General features: G+C 48.4%; 2 protein-coding genes and 1 pseudogene across 8 annotated transcripts in view; 2 read left to right on the forward strand and 1 right to left on the reverse strand.

The window, feature by feature from the left end:
• Positions 1–1,144, forward strand: part of Retreg1 (reticulophagy regulator 1) — a 123,561-nt gene extending 122,417 nt beyond the window's left edge. For all 4 annotated transcript variants that reach the window (XM_004644743.2, XM_023704936.1, XM_023704935.1 and 1 more), the window contains one exon: positions 362–1,144. In XM_004644743.2, the coding sequence (XP_004644800.1) occupies positions 362–831 (470 nt within the window). In that variant the 3' untranslated portion in view covers positions 832–1,144. The remainder of the gene's footprint in view (positions 1–361) is intronic.
• Positions 1,145–8,371: 7,227 nt separating this feature from the next.
• Znf622 (zinc finger protein 622) lies at positions 8,372–26,897 on the forward strand. Of its 3 annotated transcripts, none has more exons than XR_002818829.1 (6): positions 8,372–9,142; positions 10,346–10,606; positions 10,827–10,989; positions 15,840–15,956; positions 23,510–23,653; positions 25,320–25,405. XR_002818829.1 is itself a non-coding variant. In XM_004644736.2 (6 exons), exons 1-6 carry the CDS (start codon positions 8,509–8,511, stop codon positions 25,445–25,447), a joined length of 1,443 nt encoding a protein of 480 aa, XP_004644793.1. In that variant the 5' UTR covers positions 8,374–8,508; the 3' UTR covers positions 25,448–26,897. The 3 variants fall into 3 exon arrangements, 2 of the variants coding, with proteins under 2 accessions (XP_023560685.1, XP_004644793.1); XM_004644736.2 differs by having other exon boundaries at positions 8,374–9,142; positions 15,840–15,952; positions 25,320–26,897; XM_023704917.1 differs by lacking the exons at positions 23,510–23,653; positions 25,320–25,405 and adding an exon at positions 23,389–23,407.
• LOC105744020 lies at positions 17,488–18,991 on the reverse strand (annotated as a pseudogene). The gene is made up of 2 exons (XR_001117360.2): positions 18,969–18,991; positions 17,488–18,455 (listed from the first exon to the last, which is right to left on the reverse strand). The product of XR_001117360.2 is annotated as a 26S proteasome non-ATPase regulatory subunit 8 pseudogene (transcript).
• Positions 26,898–27,135: the final 238 nt, after the last annotated feature.

The raw sequence follows: 27,135 nt of genomic DNA on the forward strand, positions 1-27,135 counted from the left end.
TTTTTTTTTTTTTTAATTTCATGACCATATTAAGGGGATTCCCATGTTAGCAGGAAGGGAATGGGAACCCCTAAACTTTAGTTAAACCCTTAAGATCATGCTAGAGAAGGTTGAATTATTAAGTCTTACATACAGTTTGTGCTTAAGAGGAAAGCTGAAGACTTAGGGGGCACATAGCATGTGTGTGTGTGGGGGGAGGGGGACAGTGTCACAGATCGGGGAGAAGTCCAATACAGTGACACCTGTTCACTCTGCAGGCGAGCTGAATGCCAAGGATTTTTGCAAAAGTCAGATTAAAGACAGATTATAAGTACATTTCAAATTTGGAGTGCTTTTGCGTGACCCAAATATGTTTTCACAGATTTGGACCGGCCTAGTGAGGAAGTTTTCTCTCGAGATCTTCCTGATTTTCCATCCATAGAAAATGGCATGGGGACAAATGATGAAGATGAATTAAGCCTGGGCTTGCCCGCGGAGCCGAAGAGGAGACAGGATCGAGTGGACGGCGGCCACGCGGCCAGCGGACAGAAGCCGCCCGCGGCCGGGCTCGCCCTGCCCCTGGGCGGCCAGCTGGTGCGCAGCCTGGCCGGGGAGGTCATCTCGGCGGCCGTGTCCGCCGCGGTCGCAGACCAGCTCGGGGCGCTTGCGGCGGCCGCGCCCGGCGCCGGGGACGACACAGACTCTGAAGAGGGGGACGACTTTGAACTGCTTGACCAGTCAGAGCTGGATCAGATTGAGAGCGAGCTGGGACTCACGCAGGACCAGGACACGGAAGGACAGCGAGGCCAGAAGCCTGCGGGCTTCCTTTCCAACCTCCTGGGCAGCCACTGAGCGGGCGCGGCTCGCCCAGAGCGCAGACCACCGACAGGCTTACCCGAGCAAAACAGGCAAAACCAAAAACAAAAATGAAGAAAAATGGGGGAAATTGAACTGTAAGCTTTAATGATCACTTTAGATTTTCTTTATTTTCCCTTCTGTGGTGAATTAACTGGATTATATATCAGTTGACGCTGATAGAGTGATATTTGATAGTTATTTTTATGTAATAAGCATGGAAATGAACTTCATATACATACATACCATGTTGTCAGAAATACTAGCTGTTTTTAAAGCAAAAAAGAAATAAAAACCAAACACCAAATTATTACGATCCCTCTATAAGTATTCTTTATAATTAGTTTTCAAGCATGCAAGTTTATAACTTACTGAAAATATTAATAATTAATTGCGACTACATGCTGTCTCAGCTCCCTTGTTTCTAATACTTGGAAATAATTTTTAAAAACTGGTAAGTTTAGATGTAAAAAGACAAATTATCAGCATATCTTTAGTTGACGGATTGGGAAATATTATCAAAATTAATTTCCTAGGAAAAATTGAACAACTAAGAACTACAGCTAGGCTGGAACGTTTCCTTGTTCTTTCTGCAGCTGTGGACACAGGCATGCTTGTAAGGTGGTGTGTGACTGATTGCCACCTCCAGTCTTGTGACGGGTGAGGCTGTGGTGGTTCATTTTGGTCCTCAGTGACAGGGACCCCTTGAGTGCAGGCCTGTCCTGCCTGCCCGCACCTAAGTCAGATGTTCCTATTTTATGTCATGTCATGGAAAATGTCTCCTAAAATTGTGAAAGTAGTTATTAACGTGTTCTACGAGTGATGTTGTCATCTCAATAAAGAAATAATAACTCTTGTTTTCTTAGTCTGTATAGATAGGAAAGGTAGCTGGCTTTAAGTATTTATTTGGAATTGAGGTCTAAGTACGTCATCTGTTTCCTACCAGGGAGCTAGAGTATATTTTTTTCCTTTGCCTTAAACTTTTTTAGATCATCTTTTAATCATCAAATTTGGCTTCCAGTTTTTAACAAAGGACTACAAAGCAGAAACCAAGATAGTTTTGTTTTTATGGCGCGATTTCTAGTGTCATTGAGGGACCGTGTCAGCAACTGTGAAACATTTCTTAACCCTTCAGGGTGGCTGGCATTTGGGCAGGTGCGCGGACATCTGAGGCCTTCGGGATGCGAGGCTCACCTAGGAGTGTAGGGGATCCCAGCTGCCGTCCTTGCGCTTCACCCATTTCTCGTATTTCTAAAGACTAGGTAACTAATACTGTAGTGAAGTGTCTCTTGTTTATTTTCTGTTTCTGAGCTGTCGCGACTGAATTTGCCAAATGTTAAAGGGAAGAAAGTTCCCGAAGACTTCCAACACTCGCTTTTTGTGATTGACTGTACCTGTGTCGTTAGTGCCTCGTGCCTGTTTGACGTCCTTTACCATGATAGCAAGTGAACCTGTGCCTTCCTTATCTCGCCCCTTTTGGTACAAATGTAAACCTGTGTTAGATCATCTCTGAACCGTGTGGTTTCGGAAGCACACCTGACTCCTATTCTGGACATGAGAAAAATACAATCACATATTAATCAAATAGTCATTGCTGAGATTCTTTTTTTTTAAAAAAATGTTTCTTCATGTTAAAAAAATATTCTTGGTCTTAAAGCAAGAAGTTTAAACATCGTTTTGGTTTCTTCATTAGAAGGAAGAATTTAAATAACCAAATAAAGAATAGGTTGTAAGTCATTGGACAAGCTTATAACAATATAAATTCAGGGTAATGTGTGTCTGTGAACAATAATTTGAGTAAGTTGTTATAAACTACAAATTAAAATGGGCTTGGGGATGGACGGTAGGTCGGGTAGAAGACTGTCATTGGCACTGCTGAGACCTATCAGCGACTGGTCTGGGGAGAGGAGCTTTACAACTACACAGTCCACGTTACTTATATAAGGATTTGTGATTACAAATTTAAATCATAATGGTAGTCTTCTCAAAACTTTCAATTCTGATGGATGTGGGGATGTTGAAGATTGTGTGTTTGTGTGTGCAGGGTACTGTTTCTGTTGATACAATGCCAAATAAATGCTGTGCTTGATCCAGTGTGATACGGGACCTTCACCTATGAAATAGGTCAATAGCAGTATTCCTCAAATATCTACAACACTGATCAAGAATGGCCTTGTGAGATGTAAGTGGACTGCAGTTGATACAACGAGAACCATGGTTTTACTCACTTCCTGTAGAAAGTATGCGCAGTGGACCTGACTTCTTGATGTATCTTACCCAGAAACAATAAAGTAGTGCTAAAGAAGTTGGCGTTCACTTGGGGAGGTCATCCACTTCGAATATTCTCATTACACTAAAAGTCTTCCAAAGTGATTTTTAAAAGGATGGCCCCCTCTCTAATACAGTATTAGAAAAGAAACTTCCATAAGGTTTTTGCAATTGGCAAACATCCTCAAATTATGCACTTGATTCTTGTTTTTTAAAGTAAGTGCAAATCTCATTTAAGACGTGGCAAATGACAGGGTATAACTGGTTTTAGCCGGAAGATTTCCCCTCTTTTTTAGACCAAGAATCAAACTCAGGACCTTACACTTGCCAGGACGGAGCTGAGCCACTGAGCTATATGCCTGATGTTTTTAAGGAAAAATTTGTATTATTTTCATTTCCTGTTTATTCCTGTATTTCTTTGCACTGCTCCTTAAGACAGATTATTACGAAAGGCCTGTATGAACGATGTTAATGCAGATCATTTGTGTCATGATGCTGTTAGAAAGGACTATATTTTTGCACATTACGCCTCCATTTCCACTGCATCATTTTGCTAGAAAGAAATGTGGAAATATAGGTTCTGGTTAGGATGTTAATGTTAGGGCCTTGCGACATAAAGTCAGAGTGGAATGACAGCCACAGTAGCTTTCCTTAATGGTAAAATAAGGAAGTCAGTTCATACCCTGTTCACAGGGACGCTTTGAGAATGGATGGATGAATGTGTCTAAAGCAATTTCAGGGGTGAAAGGGTTACATAAAACAAACCTTTTTTTTTTTTTTTTTTTTGCCTGTGTCCCAACTAAGCCATTATTTTATTTTTTAAAAAATTATTCATTTATGGGATTACAGGCATGTACCACCACACCCCATTTTGGTGGCCAGCATGGTGCACCCGGGGTTATGGGGCCAGCACAGCATGCAGCACGGGCGATCAAACCTGGGTCTTTGCACTTGCCTGGCAAAGCTATCTCCCCAGCCCTAAGACATTATTTTAATTAGTAAACCAAAGGCAACCACCAAACATCTGCCTACAAGAAAACTATAACATTCTCTTAATGGTGTAGCACTATATGGGCCTCAAAGTGCAAAATGTGGAATAAAAAATAGGTGAGAGGGGCTGGTGAGATGGCTCAGTGGTCTAAAGCACCTACTTGGAACAAGCTTGGCAAAACACAGGGACCGCGGTTCATCCCCCAGCACCACATGCCAGCCAGCAGCGCCCCCTGGTGGGCTGAGCTGGCCACACACACACAAATTTTAAAAAAATGAAAAAAAAAAAAAAAATAGGTGAGAGATAAGAAAAGAGTGTGTTCCTGCAGTTGGCTCTGGGGACCATGTCTACGCTTCTTCTGTACCAGTCAAGTCTCATGATTCTGAAACTTACTGATGACTCTAGGAAGGCCACATACCAATTTTAAGTCTGTTTCTTTCATTTACAAGACAAAGATACTTAATGTGGCCCTTGTAGGTCACGCAAGGACGAAATAGCCCAAGGCTCGCCTGGCGAATAATGGCCAGGGCTCAGCTCTCATCTATTACCTGTTGCTATATGCATGACAATGAGTTTCACATTCTTAAACAGTAGATGAAGACCCCAGGAGGCTATTTTGTGACATGAAATAGGTATGAAAATAAAATTTCAGCATCTGTAATGTACATAGAACCTGGCCATAGTCATTCATTTGTGTGTAATCTCTGGTCACTTTTATATCACAATACTGGATAGTTGGGATAGAGACAACAGGCATACAAAACCTACCTCAGTATTACCTGGCCCTTTATTGGAAAAGTAAGCTAATCCTTGGATTAAGATGTGGAGAACTCTGGTTACCAGGACCTTGTTTACTTCTCATGACTGTACAATTAAGTGGTGTTTTAGCCCATTTTGTTGCTATCACAGAACCTCTGAGACTTGTCAATTTATAAACAAAAGACATTTTTATTTAACTTCCAGTTTTGGAGCTCCAGTGACATGGCATACAAAAAAATAGTAAAACATTTGCTTGGCTTGTGGTGAGGGCCAGGTTCTGCTCCACGCATGGAGGAAGGGTGGGTGTGAAAGTGGGTGTGTGTGAAAGGGGGTCATGAGGGGGTAAGGGCTTTTAAACAATTCACTATGGTGGCAACTAACCTACTTCCTGAAGACTTAACTTACTCGAGAGTCCTAATCCAATCTTGAGAAAACTGACCCAGGCTCTCCATGGATAATTCTTTCCATGCATGAAGGTACAACCCCCCACCCAGGCCCTCCAGAGGTAATTCGTCCCATTCACCAAGGTACAATCCCACCCCCATCAGGCTCCACCTCTAGTAAGTGGAATTAAGAGCATTTTGGTGAAAAACGGTAAATAAACTAAGGTCACTACCAGCCCAACCCCAAGGTATCTTCTTTCCAGTTCACTGGAAAAATAATACAGTGGAGAAAACAATGCCCCTTGAAAAGAAGACACAAAGTGGCACCTTCAAAGATGTTGAAATTCCCAGGAGGAGCGTGAAACAGTGGAGGCGGGAGGAAACAATTGCCTGAAGAACAGACGCCCGAAGAATCATACAAAAACGATAAAACATAAGGGAAAGTAAAACCAGAAGTTCTTTACTTCTTATAGCTACCCGTTCTGCTTTACTTTTAGGGAAGCTTGAAAATATATTGTTTTCATATTCCAATTGGTGACTGATGCACGTTATATTTTTTAAAGTATGTCTGAAGAACTCAGCAACTTAAAAAGGATTTGACAATCTAAGCCAAGTTTCCTGAAATAAAAACAGCCACTGACTTGGGCACTGCAAAATTATTCTTTCAGCAAAACCGAACGATCTGTGTGCCAGCGCTGTTCTTGCACCGTGGAACACCACAGGGCGGAGTGCCTGCCTTCTATTCCAGGGGCAGCCGACTAATCTACTTTGTCCAGGGTTGAAAGTTCCAAGGCAGGGCTTCCAGAACTGACTGGGAGGTCTGGGTGAACGACAGATGGAGTGGTGGCCAGTCTCTCAAGGTGGACCCGAAGACCTTCTTGTTCACCTACCTGAGCGCACGCTAACAGTGGAAGCAACTGCGGTTTCTAAGGCTAGGTTCTAAGCGACGGGGGGCTCTGCTTCCTCTGGGGAAACCCACTGCATCTCAGGCCGGCTTACAGTGCAGCAGTCGGCCTCGCCAAGACCCAAATCCTGCTGTCAGCCTTGTGAGGAGCCCTTGGGATTAGCCAAGGTAAAGAAGTCGCCTTTCAGTGTTTTCAGCACTGGCCTCCACTGCAACTTCAGGAACCCAATACACTATACACCAGACAGCACGTGTTTGATGTACAGTATACTTCAGAAACACTCAGTTATGGCACTCAAATGCCTGACCTGTAGAAACTGGGATAAAGTTATTCTAAGCTTTAGTTTATGGAGTAAACATCTGCTAGGGAGACAGGGTTCAATCCCTGGCTTGCCTACTGGCCCCCACCCCCGGGGCACACTGAGACAGGAATGAGACTGGGCATGGTGGCGTGGGCCCACAATCCCAGCGCTAGGAAGGCTGAAAGAAGGAGGTTCACTTCAAGTCTGATCTGCGTAGTGAGACCGCATACTAAATACATTAACAGATGAACTAATAACTGACAGGCTTTATGAAGGGCAGTTATGCCTGGTAAGGATTTAGAGTTGGGGTTAGGATTACTTTTTTGGTTTTTAATCTTATTTATTTGGTACAGGGTCTTGTTACATAGCTCCGACTCTAGGGTGATCCTACGGTCTCAGCCTCCCCAGCACTGGGATTACAGGTGTGCGCCACCATGCCTGGTACAGCATGTGGTCCGGGCAATTGAACCCTGTCCTTGCTCTTGCCAGGCAGGCGCTTAGACTGCTGAGCTATCTCCCCAGCCCCACGCTTGCTTACTTTTTACTCATTAACGCATTTGGGCACAGATGTAAAAAAAGAGCAAAGCAGCTGAAGACGTTCCGAGCATAAAAGTAAAGGATTTGTAAGAACGCACCTTCTTAGAACAAAAAATGCCACGGTGGCAACCAGGACGTGCAAGGTGGAGAACCTGGTGTGGTAGGGAATTAAAAGTAGAGCTAGATGTGTGGCAGGTCCTCAAAGGCCTCGGAAAACACAAAGGGTGTTTGAATTTTATTGTTATTCAAGGGAAGCCACTGACACGGCCTTTATTTATTTTTTGTGTGGTACCGGGGATCGAACTCAGGGCCTTGCACAAGCAAGTCAGGTGCTTTTGCCACGGAGCTGTCTCCCACGCCCCCTCCCCCCCTTTTCTGTAAATTTCCTCTCTTGGCGTTACCGGCAGTTTGGAAGCTGCAATGTTCAGTTCTGTAACAAAGCAGATTCTAGTCCTACAGGCTGTGCAGATGAATCTACGAATTCCCCATGCCTGTGAAGCTCACGTTCTCTGTAACTGCTGTCTGATGTTTAGTATATTGGGTTACCTGGGCAACCTACCCAACGGCAACCCACCTGGTCAATCTGAATTGAGATGAGCAGTTCACTGGAAAGCACAGCGTGGATTTTTGGATTTTCAAGATTTAGTGCCAACGGAAAAATGTGAAGTATCTCAATTCCTTTGGGCTAGTTACACGTTTAATTTTTTTTTTTTTTTTTAATGTAGTACAGGGTCTGCAGGGTCTCACTTGTGGATCGCACTCAGAGGTCTCCTGTTGTCAGCCTCCCAGGCGCTGGGATTGCGGCACGCCCTCGCCGGCTCAGCCGCAGCCCAGTCCCAGCGTGCACCGGAGGCTCGGCCGGGACCGAACGCCGGGGATCGAATCCCGGCCCTGTGCTTCGCCTAAGCAGGCGCTTTAGTTCGCTGAGCTATCTGGCCGGCCCGATATTTTGCACTGATTGGGTTAAATAAAATGTATTAGTAAAAGCAGTTTTACCTGTTCTTACTTAAAAACGAAAACCAGCGTGGCTGCTGTTGGTTCGGCGCCGCACCTGTGAGCTGGCTGTGCTGCAGGACCCTCGCAGGCAAACTCCGCACTTTCAGTTTTGCCCAAAGGGCCGATTCCCGGGGCTCCAGGCGGCGGGGCGGCCCGGCTCCGAGACGCCTCCCAGCGCTGGGCAGGCCTGCGGCGGCCGCGGACCCGCTTCCGGCACCGCCGCGCCTCGCCGCCTCACACCGCGCAGAGCGAAGCGGCAGGCGCGCCACCCTGAGGCCACTCCGCCCTCCCCCCCCACGCCCACGTGGGCGGCTGGGCGGTGCCAGCGTCGACGCAGTCATTGGCTCCCTCGACTTCCGGGGCGTGACCGGATCGAGAGGCGGGACTTCCGGCGCCGCTCGGCACTAGTTCCGGTGTGCGTCAGAAGAGCCTGCGGTGCAAGTCCGGAAGTCAGGCGCGTGGGCTTTCCGCTCTCGTGGGCCGGAAGGGTGACTGCTAGGTTCGTGGCTCCGGCGCCTCTTGCTTCGTCTGGCGATGGCGACGTACACCTGCATCAGCTGCCGGGTGGCGTTCCGCGACGCGGAGATGCAGCGGGCCCACTACAAGACGGACTGGCACCGCTACAACCTGCGGCGGAAGGTGGCGGGCATGGCCCCGGTCACCGCCGAAGGCTTCCAGGAGCGAGTGCACGCGCAGCGGGCCGTGGCGGAGCAGGAGAGCAGGGCCACGGCCACCTACTGCACCGTCTGCAGCAAGAAGTTTGCCTCTTTCAACGCCTACGAGAATCACCTCAGGTCCCGGCGGCACGTGGAGCTGGAGAAGAAGGCCGTGCAGGCGGTGAATCGCAGAGTGGAGATGATGAACGAGAAGAACCTGGAGAAGGGCCTGGGCGCGGACAGTGTCAACAAGGACGCCATGAACGCGGCCATCCAGCAGGCCATCAAGGCCCAGCCGTCCATGTCCCCCAAGAAGGCGTCCTCTGGGCCCGCAGACGGATGCGGCGGGGCCGCGGCCGCCGGGGGGCGCGGGGCGCACGACCGAGACCCCGCGGAGAAGCCGCCTCGGCTGCAGTGGTTTGAACAGCAGGCGAAGAAGTTGGCCAAGCAGCAGGGGGAGGAGAGCGAGGAGGAGGAGGAGGAGGAGGAGGAGGAGGACCTGGATGAAGAAGGTGTGGCTGGGCTTGGGGAGGAAAAGAGGGCCTTGTCGCCCCTTAGGTTTCCCGATTTAAACCTGGGGAGTGTGAGCGTGGAAGGGAAAAGGAGCGAAGGGGTCTCATTGCTCTGCAGAGTGTCTTCTCTGGCTCGTAACCTCGCAGGGAGTTTTGTCCGTTAGCTTCTGTGTTGTACATTCAGGGCTTACAACAATATCTGGGAAACGTAGGTGCTTCGTTAATACTTGTAGGAAGAATTGACGTGCGTTTAGACGAGGAGCTCTCCAATGTCTGCGTAGAAGGACGTGCTGTTGACACCTGCTTGCAGAATTTTGAATGTAGTGAGTTCCCTGTTATAATGGACTAGTGCTTAGTTTAGTTGATTAAAACTGAAGAGGCGTTCAGAATCAACTAGCACATCTGAAAAGTGCAGCTTGAGCCATCGCCTAGCCCCTTTGACTTTACGAGCTCTTTCTTCTTTCCTCATCCTGTATCCTAGTGCAAGTTTATGTCTTAGTCCATCTGTGCCTCTATACCAATGTACCAAAGGCTGGATAGCCTATTAGCAACGTCAAATTGATTTCCTAGGTGTGGAGGCCAATGTCAAGGTGGTACCAGATTTATTGTCTGGAAGGCCTGTTCCATTGCCGTGGGGTGGGGGGCGACAGTGGGTGATTTTTTTCTCAGCATGGGAATGGCAGAGGGAACTAGCTAGTTTCCCCAGGCCCTTGTTCATTCGTGTGGGCAGGGCGCTGATTCCCTCCTAGAAGTTTCGCCCTCTGGACACCATCACCTTGATGTTTAGGTTTCACTGGGGAAGGGCACACACGCACTGCAGGAGTTTGTGTTGCGTCCCACCGCACACACTCGGGTAGTGCTCAGGGAAGTGGTAGACATTGCTAACAGCAGTTTGTAGAGCTGTTCAGCTGTGTGTGAGACCACTGAGCTGTGTGTCCTGCGCTGTGCAGGTGTTGTGAAGCGTAGGAAAGAAGCCCAGAGGTCATTGTGGACTGAGAAGGGCTGAGAGGCTCCTTAGCCGTGTGAATGTGACTGTGGTCAGGAAAGGCTGACCTTGAGATTTTGAAAGAGGAATGTCTAGGATGGTGGAATTGGAACTTGGTCTGCCCAAATATGTCACTTTGTGCGAGCCATTGTGATATCTTTGACTGCAGTTACCATGCCTCCTTAATTAACTTTCTTTTTCAAAACTCTGGCTTGAAGATTGGGAAGATATTGATTCTGAGGAAGAAATGGAGATGGAAGATACTGACGTTGTGGATGACTTGGACAGGCCGGATGCCCAGGAGGGAGAAGCCCGGGAAAGCCCACCCCGAGGAGCCATCCCTGTAACGGACTGCTTGTTTTGTTCCCATCATTCAAGCTCCCTGGTGAAGAACGTGGCGCACATGACCAAAGTCCACAGCTTCTTTATTCCTGATATAGAATATCTTTTTGACCTTAAAGGACTAATTAAATATTTGGGTAGGTATGATAGTTTTCCTAATGAGGAAAGAAAGGGGCAGGTCTTAAGGGAACATTAGTAGTTTTGTATTTGTCATCAAACTCTGGTTTAATTCCTTGCTAAATTTGTGAAAATTAAAAACTTAGCGAATGGTTTTTGAATTGCAGAGATGAAGGATGAGATTTACTGTGGCTAAAGGAAAATTTTTGTTCATAGTTTTCCCTCAAATTATTTGACTAGGAGAAAAAGTTGGTGTTGGGAAGATTTGCTTGTGGTGCAATGAGAAAGGGAGATCCTTCTACTCCACGGAAGCCGTGCAGGCCCATATGAATGACAAAAGCCACTGTAAGCTCTTCACAGATGGTGACGCTGCCTTGGAATTTGCAGACTTCTATGATTTTAGGTACGTCTGGGAAGACTCTGGTCCTCATGTTTGCACCAAAGCGATGGTGTGCACTGTGGTAATAACTCATATGACACTTTTGTCTGAATTAAGAAAATCAGTTTGAGTTTAATACACCCAGGAAAGGGAAGATCCCAGGCCTACACTGCAGGTTGCCTGCCTTGTTTTTGTGGTTTGATTGCCAGGAGTTCAGTTTTGCCGAGTTACTCTTGAATAGAGGTATAGAAATTTGGTTGTTTTGAGTTCTGTGAGAGACCCTGAGTCACAGGATGTCTCTTAAGATAGTTGAGGGACTGGGGGCATAGCTCAGTAGAATAAGTGCTTGCCTGGCAAGCGCTGGGTCCTGAGTTCGATCCCTGGTACCACACACACACACACACAAAGATATATAAGATGGTGGCTAAACTAGGCCAGACCCTAGCATTTGGTGGTGAAATTATTCCCTAAGTGGTTCAGCCCTAACTGGTGTCTTTAGAGTTTGTACATTGTGCAGCAGATCTGTTAGATGTTCCTTAACACCTAGTTCCTGTTGTCAGAATTCCTACGATGTAGCAAAGCAGATAGGCAGGTGCTTAGAATAACCATTCCAAGCACGCACAGCCCAAGTGATACTGGCGTTCAGAAGCTTGGTCTTTGGAAACTTCTTTTTGCGATTTCCCGTTTTACAGCTAAAGACTTACAGTTGGTGAGGAAGAAGGCTGCTTAGGAGTGGAAACAGTTTCTGGGCCAGTTTCCTGCGAGACAGCAGTGTTTGTGATCTTTTGACGCAAGTTCTCATCGAGTGGTCAAAGCAGATCCCAGAGATCTCTGGTGACCCCTTGTAGATTTATGACTTCCAAATTTGTAGCTCTTGAACAACCGTTCCCTTCTCCCCAGCCTTACATATCCAGCTGTCCTGACATTTTTTACTTTATCCAAAATCAAACTTTTCATGCCCTATAACCTGCTCCCTCTGAGTAAGTGAGACCTTCCAATACTTAGGCTAAAAGTCTTGCAGTCATCTTTTCAATTTTATTTCATCCTTGCACGAATCTCTCTGCCTTGGGGTTGTCTTCTGCATGTGACTAGTGCTGCTGCTGCCGGGGTCCGGATCAAGGTGAGCTTTCACAGGCTTTGTGCAGTGACTCCTCCCTAGTCTTCCAGCTTCATTCCTCCCACCTATATTCTCTTCTCATAGGCAGCTGCAATGTGATTCTTTTTTTCTTTTTTTTAAAATTTAATGTGTTTTAGTACAGGGTTTACAGGGTCTCACTACACAGATTGGACTCGTAGTGATCCTCCTGTTTTTCAGCTTCCCAAGTGCTGGGATTACAGGCACGCGCCACCACGCCCGGTCTCAGTCATTGTCTCAGCGCTGGGGATTGACCCCCCAGCCTGTGTCCACCACCTGAGCAGGCGCAGTACTCACTGAGCTGCTTGGCCGGCCTTTGCAGTGCGATTCTTGTACAGCATTCAGCCAGATCGGACTCAGCTCAGAGTCCTCAAGGGCTGCTTGTCTTAAAAAGCTGTGTGGACTGCTCCCTCTGGCCACAGCTGTGGTTCTGGTGTTTTCTAATTCTTGCTCTCTGAGTTTCTAGCCAAGCTTCTCGTACACAGTGTGTTTCTCGGGACCTTTGTGCTTCCTGTTGCCTCTGCCTATAACCCTTACTCAGCTGGTCCTACAGCTTGTCCTCCCACTTCCTGCAGGACTTTGCTTAGTTTTTCTTTCCTGGTGTGGACTTCCCTGATCGATCGATCGATCGATCGATCGATCTATCTATCTATCTATCTATCTATCTATCTATCTATCTATCTTTCTTTCTTTCTTTCTTTCTTTCTTTCTTTCTTTCTTTCTTTCTTTCTTTCTTTTTGGCAGAACCAGGAATTGAACTCAGACCCTTGCGCTTGCCAGGGAAGCGCTTATTCTACTGAGCCATCTCCCCGGCCCATGACCACCTTTCATAAACTGCAAATACCTGCTCATTCTGCCTCTCCCCTTGTTTTTACCTGTAGCCCTTAGTGCTGTCTCCTAGGATCTGTAAGGTAGGGTCTTTTATTGCTTACCAGCTATTGCCCAGACTACCCGTTTGAGTTAAAGTTTATAATTTGATGTTCATGGTTTAAGAAGTGAATTTCAGAGTCCAAATGTTGACTTTAAAAAAAAATTTTTTTTATGTATTTAGGAATTTAGGACAGGGTCTACAGGGTCTATAAGGTCTCACTGTGTAGCTTGGACTGGCAGTGATTCTCCTGTTTTCAGCCTCCCAAATTCTTAAGATTACAGGCAGGCGCCACCATGCGCCCAGTCTCAATCGCTGTCTCAGCATGCCCTGGGGGGTGGGGCCAGCATGGCAGGCTGGGGACAATCCGGGCCTTGCACTCTGCCTAAGCAGGCGCTCTAGACTGCTGGGCTATCTGGCCAGCTCCAAATGTTGACTTCTTTGGACTTCACTTACAGAGCTTATTCTGTTGTTTCCTAGAAATGAGAAATGGTAAAAAGCCTTATAAAAGTGAATATTAAATAACTTATTTACCTTTAAAAACTTGATAATAATAAGGAAACTTGGAAAATGGAAAATCCTCACATACAGTGCTGACATTTATTGGGTGCTTATTGACTTGCAGACACTTGCTGTGTGGATTTACCTTATTATAAATGAACAGATTTCCTGTGATTCCATCCTTGCTTCCAACTGACTAGGGTCAATTGGTTCTTGACTTGAAATTTTATATTGTGGAATGAAGTTGAAAGCTCAGCACATAAGCACCTGCCTGGCAAGCACAAGGTCCTGAGTTTGATCCCTGGTACCACAAAAAAAAGCATAAGCTTGGAGAAAAATACATTAACATACAACACATACGACACCTAATTCAGACCTGTAAAATTTTAAATATAGCAAACATCCACATCAAGAAACAGAATATTAGTAATATCCTGACATTTCCCTTGCGCGTACTTCTAGGCATTATCCCGCCAAACTCCTAGAATGACTGCTGTTCTGCCCTGTAAACTACACAGTAGCTCTGTCTCTTTCATCTTCTATAAACAACACTACTGGCCTGCTTGGGGCTGGGGATGGCTCAGCAGAATAGTGCTTCCTGACAAGCACAAGGGCCTGAGTTCAATCCCTGGTTGTGCCCCCCACCCCCACCCCCCCAAAAAATGCTCTGGCCTGCTGTTGCACTTCGCCTCTCCGGGACTCACGCGTACTGTTTTTGCAGTCTTGGTTCGTTCCCTCTTGGTGGAGCGGGTTGTGCTGAGTGCTGTGTGGTACCCGTCAGCAGCTGATGTGGCTCGGGGTACTGTAAGCAGTGCTGCTCCCTCGTTCTGGAGAGCGGCTGCCCTGTGGTGTTTTCAGGAGTTGGGCCAAAGGATGTACATGTGTTCAGCTTTAGAAGATGCTGTCCAGTTGTTCTCCAAAATGGCTCTGATACTTCTACTTTGAGGGTTTTTTTTAGCTGCTTTGGTGGGTGTATAGTGGTTTTAATTTGCATCTCTTTTGTATATTAATTGGCCATTGGAGAGCTTTTTATGAGGTATCTAGTCTTGTACATTTTCCCATTGGGTTGGATGGCTTTATGCCCAATGTCCGACTGTTCTTGTGTGATTAAATAGGAACTTGTGAACATTTCTGGAAAGAGAGTCTTCTAGAACTTCACTGTCCAATCCAGTGCTTACTAGATATACCCTTAGGACTGTTTAAATGAATAAAGGAAGTTAGAAATGTTCAGTTTTTCATGCATCCTAGATAGCCTGTGTTCTGAAGCTGAGCGTTCCACAGGCCGCATCTCCAGGGCACAGACGTCAGATATTTCTGTCATTGCAGCCTTCTGTTGGGTGTCACTGTCCTTCAACTTGATTTCCTCATGGTTAATTTGACTGGAGCTCCACGTCCATCCTGTTCCATATCCATCCTCTGCGTTTGATAATCTAGGGAGAAACACACAGGAAAAAGGCTCCGTAGGTCATTTGCTGACGTGCGTGGCGCGTGGCACAGCACTGTGTGTAGGTCGTTTTCTCTCCGTCATCGTTCTGCTGGTGCCCTCTGCCTTTCTGTGGTAGCTGGTGGGTCTGCACATTTGCAAGTGCAGTTCGTGCTTTTCAGTTAAATGAGAGGTGGGGCGTCAGGAGTCTGACAGTCCAGTTAAGACTTTCTGAAAAAAACGAAAGTTGCGCTCCCATGGCTTGCTCTCCACCCCCCGCTGGCGTGGCTGTGGGGCTCAGCCTGTCCCTGGGTGTCTCCCTGGTGGCTGCGGGAGTGCTTGGCACTGGATGACCCGGCCTTGCTGTCCCTGCGTTGTTTTGCTCCTCCACAGGGGACTGCGGTGACCTTGCCTGTAACGTGGGCCGGGACTCTGGGCTGGCAGCCCCCGGGCAGGCGCTGTCTTGGGCTGTGTCGCGCCTGAGGTGCGCCCCTTGTTGCTGCTTAACTCCTGGTCAAGGGCGCTGCCATCCTGGCCAGGCGGTTGTGGCCTTTGCAAGGAAATAGCAGGCAGATAGACGTCCTTTCTAAGGTCGGGCCCTGCGGCAGGACCGGCATCCAAGTCCTTGGCCAGCCTCGCTGCCCAGCCGGGATCCTACGGGTGCAGGCCTGCGCCGAGCTGGTGCCCTATGGGGCGGGCGTCGTGGGTCCGCGGGCCGCCCCGGCCCCAGCTCTGACTCCATTCTGTGGGAAGAGACGCGCGCTTGTTGCTTGTGTGCCCCAGTAGACAGCTGACAAACGGTTCTCCTGAAGTAGGACCTCTTTGTGTCAACTATGCCTTAGTAAGCTGATTTTAGAGCGCATTCCCAGGGCTAAGTAATAAATGTTGTTAAGTAACATAAAATAATGTGAGCTGGTCTCCTTACTGACACTATTTCTCCATTTCAGGAGTAGCTACCCAGATCACAAGGCCGGGGAGGACCCCGACGAGACGGAGGAGGTGCCCTCAGAAAAGAACTTGGAATACGATGAGGAGACCATGGAGCTGATTCTGCCTTCGGGTGGGTGTGTTTGTCAGACACGAAGCTTAGCATCAAAGGGTGTGGGGAGGCGGGGCTCCCTGAGGTCCCTGCTCTCCTGATGGCCGCAGAGGTCCAGTGGTACGTTCTCGTGCATGCGCACGCTGAAGTCGCTGTTGCGCTCTAAGTTGGTGGGGTTAAGTTGGATCTGTGCTTTTGCTCCGTCCGGTCTGATATGTGCAGACTGGGCCAAGTGCCTGCGTTGCCTGTCTTTGTTTCCTTTGGAGTGCAGGCTTGGAGCTGAGCTCAGCCTGCTCCTCGGGGAGTGGGCTCATGGAGGGTTGATCCTAAGCCTGAGGAGATGAGGAGTAACTCTGAAACAGAAGCCTGCACTGAGCTGGTAAGAAAGGGGCACTACAGAGGGCACCATGAGAAGCTGAAGGGAAGGGCGGTGGGCCTGATGACGAGATCCAAAGAGCGCTGGTGCTGAGCACATTGTGCTGCAGCGAGGGTCCGGGTAGGTCCTGTCACGCTCGAACGCATGGTGCTCGCTCTCTAGTGTGGAGCCCTTTTTTCCAGGTCACCCACCCTAATACACAGCAAGCCCTGTCTATCCTTGTCTTCCTCTGTCATACAGCAGTGTGGGTGGGAGAAGCCATCTCTGGTTCCCACACACCAGCCGTCAGCCAATCAGGAAGTGGAGATACTTAGAAAAAGTGCATTTGTATCAGAAATGTACAGGAAGTTTCTGTCATTATGTCTGAAATAATACAGTGTAACAACTATTTTCATAGCATTTATATCACATTGGATATTAAAAGTAATCTAAAGATGGTGTATATAGAAGGATATGTATTAGTTATATGTGAGTATGGTAGCTGTGTGTGTGTGTCTAGGGGTTGAACCGGGGCATTGATCATGTTAGGCAAGCTTCCTACCACTGAACTATATCGCGAGCCCTTTCGAGTTTATTTTTTGGTGATGATGATGATGATGATAGAGGAGGGAGGAAGGGAGGAGAAGAAAAAAGAATAATACTAATAATTTCAGGGCAGGGTCTCCTCAAGTTAGTTGTCAGCCTCCTAAGTAGCTGGATTACAGGCATGTGCCTCTGCCCCTGTTCTGTACTGCTTTATATAAGGCACTTGAGGGTTTTTGGATTTTGGTGTCTAGGGGGCGAGACTAGTATCAGCCCCACCTCAAGACTGGTTGGCCCCTTTTCTCATTCAGTAGGCTATCTCATTTGAGGAGGATAATATATTTCAGAGAAGTTTTCTCCTGGATCTTAGATTTTTTTTTTTCATTTGAAAAATTATTTAATCCATTTTTAACATTTAAAAAATTGGGACACTACCCCTTGCTGAAAAGAACTGGTGCCCTGCTCCAGCATTCCCATGCGCTCACAGCTGGCCCTCTACCTGGGACCTGTACTCCCCTGTAGATCACAGGACCACTAGGTATGTGTTTGCGATCTCGAGCAATGGCCATTGGGTAGAGGCTGACTGGAGAGTTATCTCCAACCCCCAAGGGGCCCACTCACCATCCTGACTGGGGAGACAAGGGCCTAGAAGACCAAATGTCAATCTCCACCTTTATTGGAGGACACTCAGCCCTGTGATTGTTTTTAAATAACCACGCCCTGCCCACCCCCAGGGCCCAGTGGGCTCAGACAATCATTTCCAACTGCCGGGCATACTCGATGACCTGTTCGGCCAATTCCGTGGAGGGGATGGTGGTATCTTCTGGCTTCTGCTGCTGGCTGGCAAAACTGTAATAGTTGTTGGGCCCTAGGACCCACCCTCGCTTCTTGGCATAGTCTGTCATCTTTTTGGGTGTGTTGAAGAAGAGAATCCAGGTGGCCTCAGTAAAAAGGATTTTTTCATAGGCCTTCTCAATGCACCCAGCAATCTCATCCCTGATAGTGTCCAGCAGGATGTCGATGAAAAAGGTATAGCTCTCAGCAGGTATGTTCCCCTTGGCCAGGAACACCTTGTTGTAGCTGCCCTCCATCAGGTATTGTTCAGAGGACACAGAGTGCTTGATGTAGACATTGGTCTGGATATCCTTGGCAGGCAGATGCTCCAACTCCGTGTGGAACTCAGCCACGCGGTTCTGGGACAGCAGGAAGAGGAGGTTGAGGCCCAAGAGCTGGTGCATGTAGGCCGACTCAGGGAGCTGCTCCTTGTAGTCAAAGTAGTAACATTTGAGCTGGGCCATGTAGCGTTCGAAGGAGGGGATGTTCTTGCGTAGGATGCTCCACTGGGCGCCGATCTCCAGAATGTCACGGGCCAGTATGAGCTGTTGTTTGGTCAGCTTGGTCCCTGTGGTTGGCAGGAAGTTGAGCTCCAGCAGAACCAGCTTGAGGTGACCCAGTTCTTCCCCGCATTTGCTAAGATTGGGGCTTTTACGGTTCCACTCGCCCTTGAGTTGCTCGTACATCCCGGCTGCCGCCTGCAGGACCGCGCCCGAGGCCGCCGCCGCCGCGGTGCTCGAGACTCCGGCCGCCCCGTCCACCGTCGCGGCCGCCATCTTCCGTGATGCCGATCTTAGATTTTTGAAAGTTGGAAAATAGGGAACCCTCAGCTATGTAGAAAGCATATTTTCCTAGGGTGATTCCATTTCTAGGTTGACCAAAGCCAGAAGTGTGTAGCTTTTTAGGTCCTTCTCCCATGTCTAGATGATTTGGCACCACCCAGCTAGCTTGTGAACGTGTCTGTCCTTGTTTTCTCTGTATCCGTGTGTCTGTGTTGCCTCTACAGCCTCCTGCCTGGCGTCATCTGTCTGGTTTCCTCTTGAGCACCGGAACACTCGGTAGACGCCGCAGTGGGAGCTGGGATAGTGGAGTCTCTCCAGACCTCTCCCTGGAGTCGCGCCTTGCTGTTACCAGGCCCTCGAAGGCCCTTACTGGGGTCCTTGCAGGCACTGTGGCTGCTTACCCTTCTGCTCCTGTAAGGGTCCACCGGGCCTCCAGGAAACCCTCCCAAGCCTCTCCTGTCTGTTCTGCTGGTGACAGATAGTGTCTGCTCCCTGAGTACTTGCTATCTGTCATAATTTTCACCTCATTCCTGTGATTATTGACATGGTCGCTCTTCTTTTCTCATTAATTTAAAATAAATTAACTATATCTAAATTGATGTATAATAATTGTACATATTAATGGGTGCAGTGTGCCATTTTAAGACAGGCATGTAGTGTTCTGTGATCCAATCAGAATAATTAGCATCTCTGTCAGCTCAGACATAGATCATTCTTTTTTTTTTAATATTTATTTTTATTTATTACATCTATTTATTGTGTGTGTGTGTGGCCAGCTCAGCCCACCAGGGGGCGGGGCTGGCTGGCATGTGGTGCTGGAGGATTGAACCGCGGTCCCTGATGCTTTGCCAAGCTTGTTTCAAGTAGGTGCTTTAGACCACTGAGCCATCTCTCCAGCCCCATATAGATCATTCTTGTGTGTGTTGAGAACATTAGAATCTTCTGTTAGCTACTCTGAAATAATGGCCGTAGCCGTCATTATCCCCCCATGCTATGGAGCGTTGGAAGTTAGTCCTTCTGTCCAGCTTGGTACTACCTTTAGGGAGAAACACTGCTGCTTTTGTCTCTCCCCCTCAGCACACACTGAGCATCCACGAGCCAGGTGGAGCTTTGTTGTCTCAGAAGGCAGAGGCCATGTTTAGTGGAAGCAGGCTTGATTCCAGGGGCCTGTGATAGTAAAGGAAAAGGTGGACTAGGGCTGCAGGACTGAGCATCGTGTTCTGCATCCCTCTGAGCCTGGGAAGGAGCTGGCTTCTCCTGTGTCATGCGATCAAAGAAGGAAAGGGCTTGAGATGAACTGGCTTCCTTGTTAAGGGTGGGGTGTGTGTGTGTGTGTGTGTGTGTGTGTGTGTGTAGGGTGTCCATCCATCCATTGTCTGATTCTTGTCATTTCAAAGAGCGGATAGTAAGCTTCAGATGCTCTTTGACATAGACTTGGCAGTAGTGAGGTAACTGGTGTAGGAGTAGAGATTACAAAATGCTGCACTTAGATGGACTCAGGAGAGATGTAGCCAATAGCCTGAAACTGTGGCCACGGTGCACGTGTTCTGTGGGCATGGATACTGTTGGGGGAAGAGACTGTACCTGATTGAACGCCTCAGTGATTTAGGAGATTGAGAGCCACAGATGAAAATACCCCTAGGCGCATCACGTCACTCAGATGGCTGAAGCCCTAGAGAGGATTTTAAGTGGCAGCAAATACAGATTGAGTGAGTGAGTGATTGATTGATTGCTTTCTTTCTCTTTTTTTAAAATGTATTTGGTTGTTGCAGCTCGGACTCATGGTGATCCTCCTGCTTTCAGCCTCCCCAGTGCTGAGATTACAGGCGTGCGCCACTAAGCATGGACTCTGGCTGGCTCAGCCCACCTGTGGACGGGGCTGTGCCACTTTTGATGCTGGGATCGAACTGTGGTCCTTGGGCTTGCCTAAGCAGGTGCTTTAGTCTGCTGACCTGTTTCGCCAGCCCCACGAATACAGATTTCTGAGTAAATACAAATCCAACATTCAGACCGTCTAGGCTGACACAGTGCTTGTAATGCTGCTTGTTGCCCTTGCAGACTTTAGAAACTAGTCATGTTTCAGTCCGTCACATGTGTAGTGAGGCAGGACAATCTGCTGGTCTGGTCCTGTACCTCAGCACTTGTTTGGGGGTTTGTGATGAGCCAAGAAAATGCTGATCAAGCGCTCCTTAAGAATTCTGCAGTAAGGAATTTACTGATTAGTTTGCCTCTCTGAAATTACCACTTGGAAACTTTCTGTGTGCTGTCTTGTGTGACTGAGTTGGTGTAGATGTTACGATGAAGCCAGTTTGGTAAGGATTCTAATGAACAGAGCTTATTGATATTTAACCAAGTATACAGAAGAGTTTGCTGAAGCTCATTTCCAAAGTAACAGTTGTGAAATCCTCAATCTAACTTGGCTTGCATGTCAGTAAAATCTGCATGATCCCCAAAGCAGTGACAAAAGCCTCCAGTAGAGGGCCACAAGCATCTCTGGGTGGTTGGCCTGGCCCAGTTCCTCATAGTCTGTTCATGGCTCTTCAGCTCATTTAGAGGAAGCTGGTGTGAACAACACATTGCTTTAGCTGTGGATTAGCCAGATGAAACTGTCATTGCTCTGTGAGAACTACATAGTTAATCTTGGGAAGATTACGGTTCTAAGTGGCTTCTTTTCCAGTATCCAGTGGCGTCCGTTGGCAGGCTGTTAAACAGGACTGGACTGTGTCGTAACCAGTCATAAGACGGGAAAGCTGGATGTACAGCTCGTGCTTGCCGTAACGGTGTAACGTGCCTCATCCGGCCTGTGGTGTTTGGGCCGCCATGCTCCGTGCTGAGGGATTTCCTTCTGAGGCCGTCCTGAGCGTAGCACGTTGCACTCCAGTGTCTGCTGCCCCTGTGGGAGCAGCTCCGAACGCTGTGCCCACCTCTGCCAGCTGCGGGAAAGGGAGGCATATTCCTAAATATTGCTTAGGAAAATATAGGTTGGGTAGTTAAAAACCAACAGTATCATTTACTGGTTTGGGGATTTCTTATTGTTGCAAACCAGAAGCTTTATGCCCTGACAGTGTAAACAGAAAATCACCGTGAGTCACGCCAGAGTTTCCTCATGAGGCCTCCATTTCAGCTGGACTCTGCCTCGGCCCCTCGTACTTGGTTCTTGTGGTCCAGGCTCGCCAGTGCTGGTGCTGCTGTGGAAATGCTCTTCATCCACGATGGCATCCGTGTGCCACGTCGACGGGTTCTTTTCTCAGTTCCTGAGGATGATCCCAGAGCTGGCACTGAAAGTAGCTGCTTTTCTGTATTTGTGTGGCTGGAAATTATTTTCCAAATGTCTTGTCAGGGATAGAGACTTAACATTGAGAGGTTTTTTCCTCTTAATTTAAAGGTCTGTTTCCTAAGATCAAACACAGCCTTCCATACCGTTTATAGTATCTCTTCCATGGTCTTTACCCAGAAGTTCTGAGTGATTGGTATATATGTAAAACTTTCTTTTTTGCGGAACCGGGGATTGAACTCAGGCCCTTGTGCTGTGTAAAACTTTCTGAGGACCTACGCGTGCTCTACCCTGGCCAGATTCCTGTACTCATTTCCAGTGCAGTGGCTGCTACCTGCGTGTGTGTGTGCTGTGAAGTAGCCACATGTGAGTGTCTGTCTGGGAGCCGTTAGATTGCTTCGTCCTTATTAATGTTTTTGGCAAAGAGTAGCAGGTAGTTTGTTAGTAAGCTGCACAGGACACTGATTTCTCTGGCCCGAGAGTCATGGCTTGAAGTTGGCCAAGCCTGAAGCCTTTCCTCTTCAGTTTCATCTGCTGGGAAGCTAAGATGCAGACTCGGGCATTTTCTTACAAAGGGCCAGAGGGGCCAGGGTTCAGCCAGTGATGGCAAGCCTTTTAGAGCCTTCGGGAAGAAGCAAGAGCCTGCCTTGGCGCGGTGCTCTATGTAGGTTCGCCACCATCAGATCAGGCTGTGCACGCCCCTGTCTGTGCAGCAGCTCCTCAGCTCTGCGTTGCAGCAGGAAAGTGGGGGGAGCTGTAGAGGCGCGGGGATGCGCCCGCGGCTGTGTTTGGTAAGACGGAGGCTGCTGTAGTCCCCCACGCCTTGATGATGACGTTGATGTGCTTCTGCTCGCCTCGGAGCCTTGAGTGGGTCCTGCACCCAACACCTGCCACCTGCCTTCCTCAGGTTTTTATTAGCCCAGGTATAGATGTCCCCAGGCTTTTGATGGCCAGGTTTTTGTCCTGTGGTTTTCTTATTTGAAATATTGAGTTTCTTTTTTCCTATGTATTACTAGTTTCTAGTGGCCTCTGAGGTGGTGTACACAGCTGGATATTGGAATACAGCAGAATATGCCAGGAGGCAAACTTAGAAATTCATTCTGAAAGCACCATTGACTCAGAGTTTTACCAGACTTTGCTGGATAAGCAAAAACTGTAAAAAAAATTTGTATCTTGTTGTCTTGTAAAATTCTAGCCCACCAGGTGATTTCTGTCACTTTAGAAGCACTAAGCAGCTCCTCGGCCCCAGCCTTGGACACAGGTCCAGATAAGACTGTGGGCGGGGCCCGCTCTGCGCATTTCAGCTGTTCAGTAGCATTGCGGCCTCTGGCCACTAGATGCCAGCAGCACTCCAGTTGTGAGTGCGCGTGTCCCCTGTGGGGTAAACATTGCACTGTTAGAGAATAATTTAAGCAAAACAGGGGTGGATTGATCTCTGTTCTGGACTCTTAACTGAGGTTTGTAAAGCCAAGCATTTTGTTTCTTAAAAAATACGTAAAAATCCCTTACGTGCCTACTCCTTTTATTGGAATTAGTATAAATGTAAGTACAGGATACAGTTTCCACTAAAGTGACTTGGCATTCTCTTCTTAAAAACCCGTCCCTATCTTGCTCTTTCTTTGTTTTATCCTATGTATTTTTACAAAGCCACTTCATTTTTCTTTTCTAGGTAAAGCTCGGTTTCTTCAGGCGCGTGCATTGAAGTCCTGCTTTAGAAAGCCCTGCCTTCGTGGCTGTCCCCCGACTGCAGTATGCACCCCACTGTAAAACGTTGCTCTTTTGCACAACAGGTGCCAGAGTGGGCCACCGCTCGTTGATGAGATACTACAAGCAGCGATTTGGCTTGTCCAGAGCTGTGGCTGTGGCTAAAAATCAGAAGGCCGTGGGCAGGGTGCTCCAGCAGTACAGAGCCCTGGGCTGGACTGGCAGCACAGGTACGGGGGTCGTGCTTGCGCCTGCATGAGACGGTGCTCGGTGACTGGGTGTTGGTCTGTGCTGTCCTTGGGGAGCCTCTGGAGAGCCTGACTGGGGGCGCTGGGGTTCCCATTGCTGCTTTCCGTTTCCACTGGGCTCCTTGACGTACAAGCTGTATTCCTGACAAATACATTTATGTACACCATTATGGTTTTCAAAAGTTCTTAGTTACAAAAAGAGTATATAGTTAGCATTGCAGGCTGAAATTATCCTGAAGACTGCGCAGGGGCCTTCCATAGCATCCTAGTGGTGAGAGCTTGAGCCGTGGAATTGAACATGACCTATACGATACACTTAGATTCTCAAGTGATGAGCATGAGTAATTAGTCTGAGCTTCTGTTTTCTTCCTTTGTTCCGTGAGATGTTAAGGAAAGGACCTGCCTCTTAGAGCCAAGGGGGCTGGCTGTCAGCAGGCGCATCCACCGCAGGGCGTTAGCCTTCAGGGCCCACCACACTTGGATTCAGAGGATGAAGGCGGGGCGGTGAAATTGCCCAGCTTCGAGAGCTCCTCAGCATGGCACCATCCTGATGAGTGTGCTGCCAGGAGTTGGTACCCTTAGCTTCCAGGAGAACGCGTGGTGAGCTGGCAGGCAGTAGGGAGGGTAAGGGTCGCGCTGCCTTCTAGGCGTCTAGAAAGCAGGGGCACTAAAGCCCATTGTATTTCTTTTTGGTTAACTTACTCATTTATCTCTTTCTAAAAGAACAGAATATATTTACTGGAGAAGGGAAGTTTCTGTCTGAGAGATAGAAGGGGTCCCTAGTGGGTTGCTGTGGCTCCTTTCTTTTCTGGAGATTTTTGTAGAGCAAAACCATGAGGTGACGTGGGTTCAAGGTGGGGAAAAATGGAAAGGCACAAGACGGGCGTGAGGTGGGACAAAGCTATGGTAAGGGCTGGGCAAGGACATAATGAGATTTGAAGCATGAAGTGTTTGTTACCTCCGCGAGTCCCAGTCCAGAAGCTGTGAAACAAAAGCTAACTTTCACCTGCGTTCAGTGGTCTCGGTGGAAGACCTCCAAGTGGTGAGGGGAGAGAAGTGCCCAGTCTTTAGGTGTCTGGGAGGAGTTGTGTTCTCCAAAATGATGAATTCTAGGAGCAATGGAGGTTAAGGGAAGAAAGTGTTTATTGAGGAAAGAAAGCTTCTGTCTGAGAGACAGAAGGGGTCTGGAGCAGGTTGCCCTCGCCTCTTTCTGAGATAGTATTGCTGTATGTTCAGGCTGACCTTGAACTTGCTGTGTAGTCCGGTCTGACTTTGAATTCGAGGCTTAGAATCCACTTTAAGGGCTCGGTGTGGATCTACGCAGGGCTGCCCCAGTGCTGCAAGGCCCCTGAGCCTTGCGGGGACTGACATCATCTCAGGAGGGCTGTCATCTGATGGTGATGGTCTCTGCCTCAGTGGGGCCGGGAGTCCCTTGAAGCTGGCGCAGATGCTGTGCCTAGCACAAGAGTGGTTATGTACAGAGGTGCTGGCGTGTAGTCAGGCGCACAGAGCCCGCCCCTGCTTGGAGCCCCCTGCTTGCCCCTCTGCATGTGAAAACCCCCAGGCCACAGTGAATCTGTGAGGCGGGGCTGCCTTTGACCGCAGGGACCCTAATGAGTCTTGCCTTGATTCTTGGCCCTGCCCGCAGGCGCAGCCCTGGCGCGGGAGCGGGACATGCAGTATGTGCAAAGGATGAAGTCCAAATGGCTGCTCAAGACCGGGATGAAGAACAACGCCACCAAGCAGATGCACTTTCGGGCCCAAGTGCGGTTCTGAGTCCATGGCCAAGCGAGGCATCTCAGCGTGGCTTCCCCCTGGCTAAGGACCGGTCTCGGGTGGGGACAACCCTTCCGCTGCTGTTGGTTTGTTCCTGAACCTGTAATAAAAGTTGGAATCAGAGTGGTTTTCAGACATGATTATTAGATAGTGTTTTCGGCTGATGTTGAAACAGTCAGCTGGAGGCGCGGACCAGCGTGTGCTCCGCAGTTGCTTCCTGGCCTTGGCTTCTTCGACTCTGTCTCTCCAAGACTATAAGGTGGGAAAATACCAGTAGTTTTTCAGCTTCAAACGAATTCAGAGTTGCTTGCCACGCCATGGCACTGGGACCCATGTGACGGGCTCACGTGGGAGCGAAATTGGCTGTCACAGCTTGTGGGGTGGTGTCTAGGGTTGTGGTTAGACCGGCACATAGAGAGCATCAAGACTCGCTGTGTCGCCTTTCATCCTCGGGGAAACCCAAGAAGGGCAGCACCAGGCTCTGCCTCAGCTGTGGGCTACATGTAGGGGAGCGGCTTGTTCAGGGGATGAAGGTGAACCGTCCAGGATTGTTCTGGGCACATCGCCTCGGAGTGAAGTCTCCGCAGCGAATCACAGTGTGAGTGGCTCAGGGAGGGCACCTGCCCTGGAAGTGGTGCTGCTCAGGACCGTCTCAGCCGGGACCCTGACTATGACTGCAGGACCCACGCCCAGCCGTCACTGGCGCTGACCTCGTGTGGAAAGCTGCCCCCCCCCAGCAAACAGGTGCCACCAAGGCCCGAGGTCAGGCAGCGCACTGCATGCCGAGTGTGCAGCGGGCTCCAGGAGGACACTGCCACCCTGATGCCGCGTGTGACTTGACCTAACTCGGGTGCATAGCCCAAGTAATTCTGCTTCTTCAGCACGCAGGTTCTCCCCCAACAGCAGGGGAGCGGCCCTGCGTTACTCCTTCCTTGTGTTTCCCAACATTCTTCCCACAGAAGTGCCTAGTCTTGGCCCAGCTTTCAGTCCAGATCCTGGGAAGTGGTGCGGCAAAGCGTGCATGTGGCATATTTTTAATTTATACTTACCAAGTGCGCGTGATACTGGGTTACAACGCTTCACAGCTTCGCTTTTCCTTTAGCACTTCTTCACAGAACATGCGGCTGTGACTAGCTCAGAGCTTCCTGCTGCTGCCTGGTGGTGTAGATTGTGTGTCTACCTCGGCCTCCTGCAGCTTCCCTGGGGCTGGTACCTTGCTTGTCTCTCTGACCGCGTCAGCCCAGCACTGACAACCTGTCCTTTAGACACTTGCTCCTAATTTATTGCCTTTTTACCCTGGGGGGGGGCGGAGAGGGGGACAGTAGGGACAATATGTTTGCCGATTTAAAATACCAGTGCTGTCTGCATTTATATTAGCTGCTGCTTCCAAGGTTAGCAGACACCTTTTTCTCCTTTTGGGTTTGTGCAATGACCTACTTTGTCACCTCTATAATTTTATTGAAAAACAGCAATGAGACAGTTTCAAAACCGATTAATAGGACAGTTTCAATAATTAATACATTGCATATTGTTATCTTCTTAGTGGTTATTCATAATACAAGATGCAGACAAGATATCCTATCCAAATACTATTACTACAAATCTTCTCATTGAATTAAGAGAAAACAGCTGTATATCTATCCTGAATATTTTGTATATACAAATACAAAATGGTTCTTCCTTTGTAT

This window comes from Octodon degus, unplaced genomic scaffold (assembly GCF_000260255.1).
Source record: "Octodon degus isolate 3935 unplaced genomic scaffold, OctDeg1.0 scaffold00207, whole genome shotgun sequence".
Classification (NCBI taxonomy): domain Eukaryota; kingdom Metazoa; phylum Chordata; class Mammalia; order Rodentia; family Octodontidae; genus Octodon; species Octodon degus.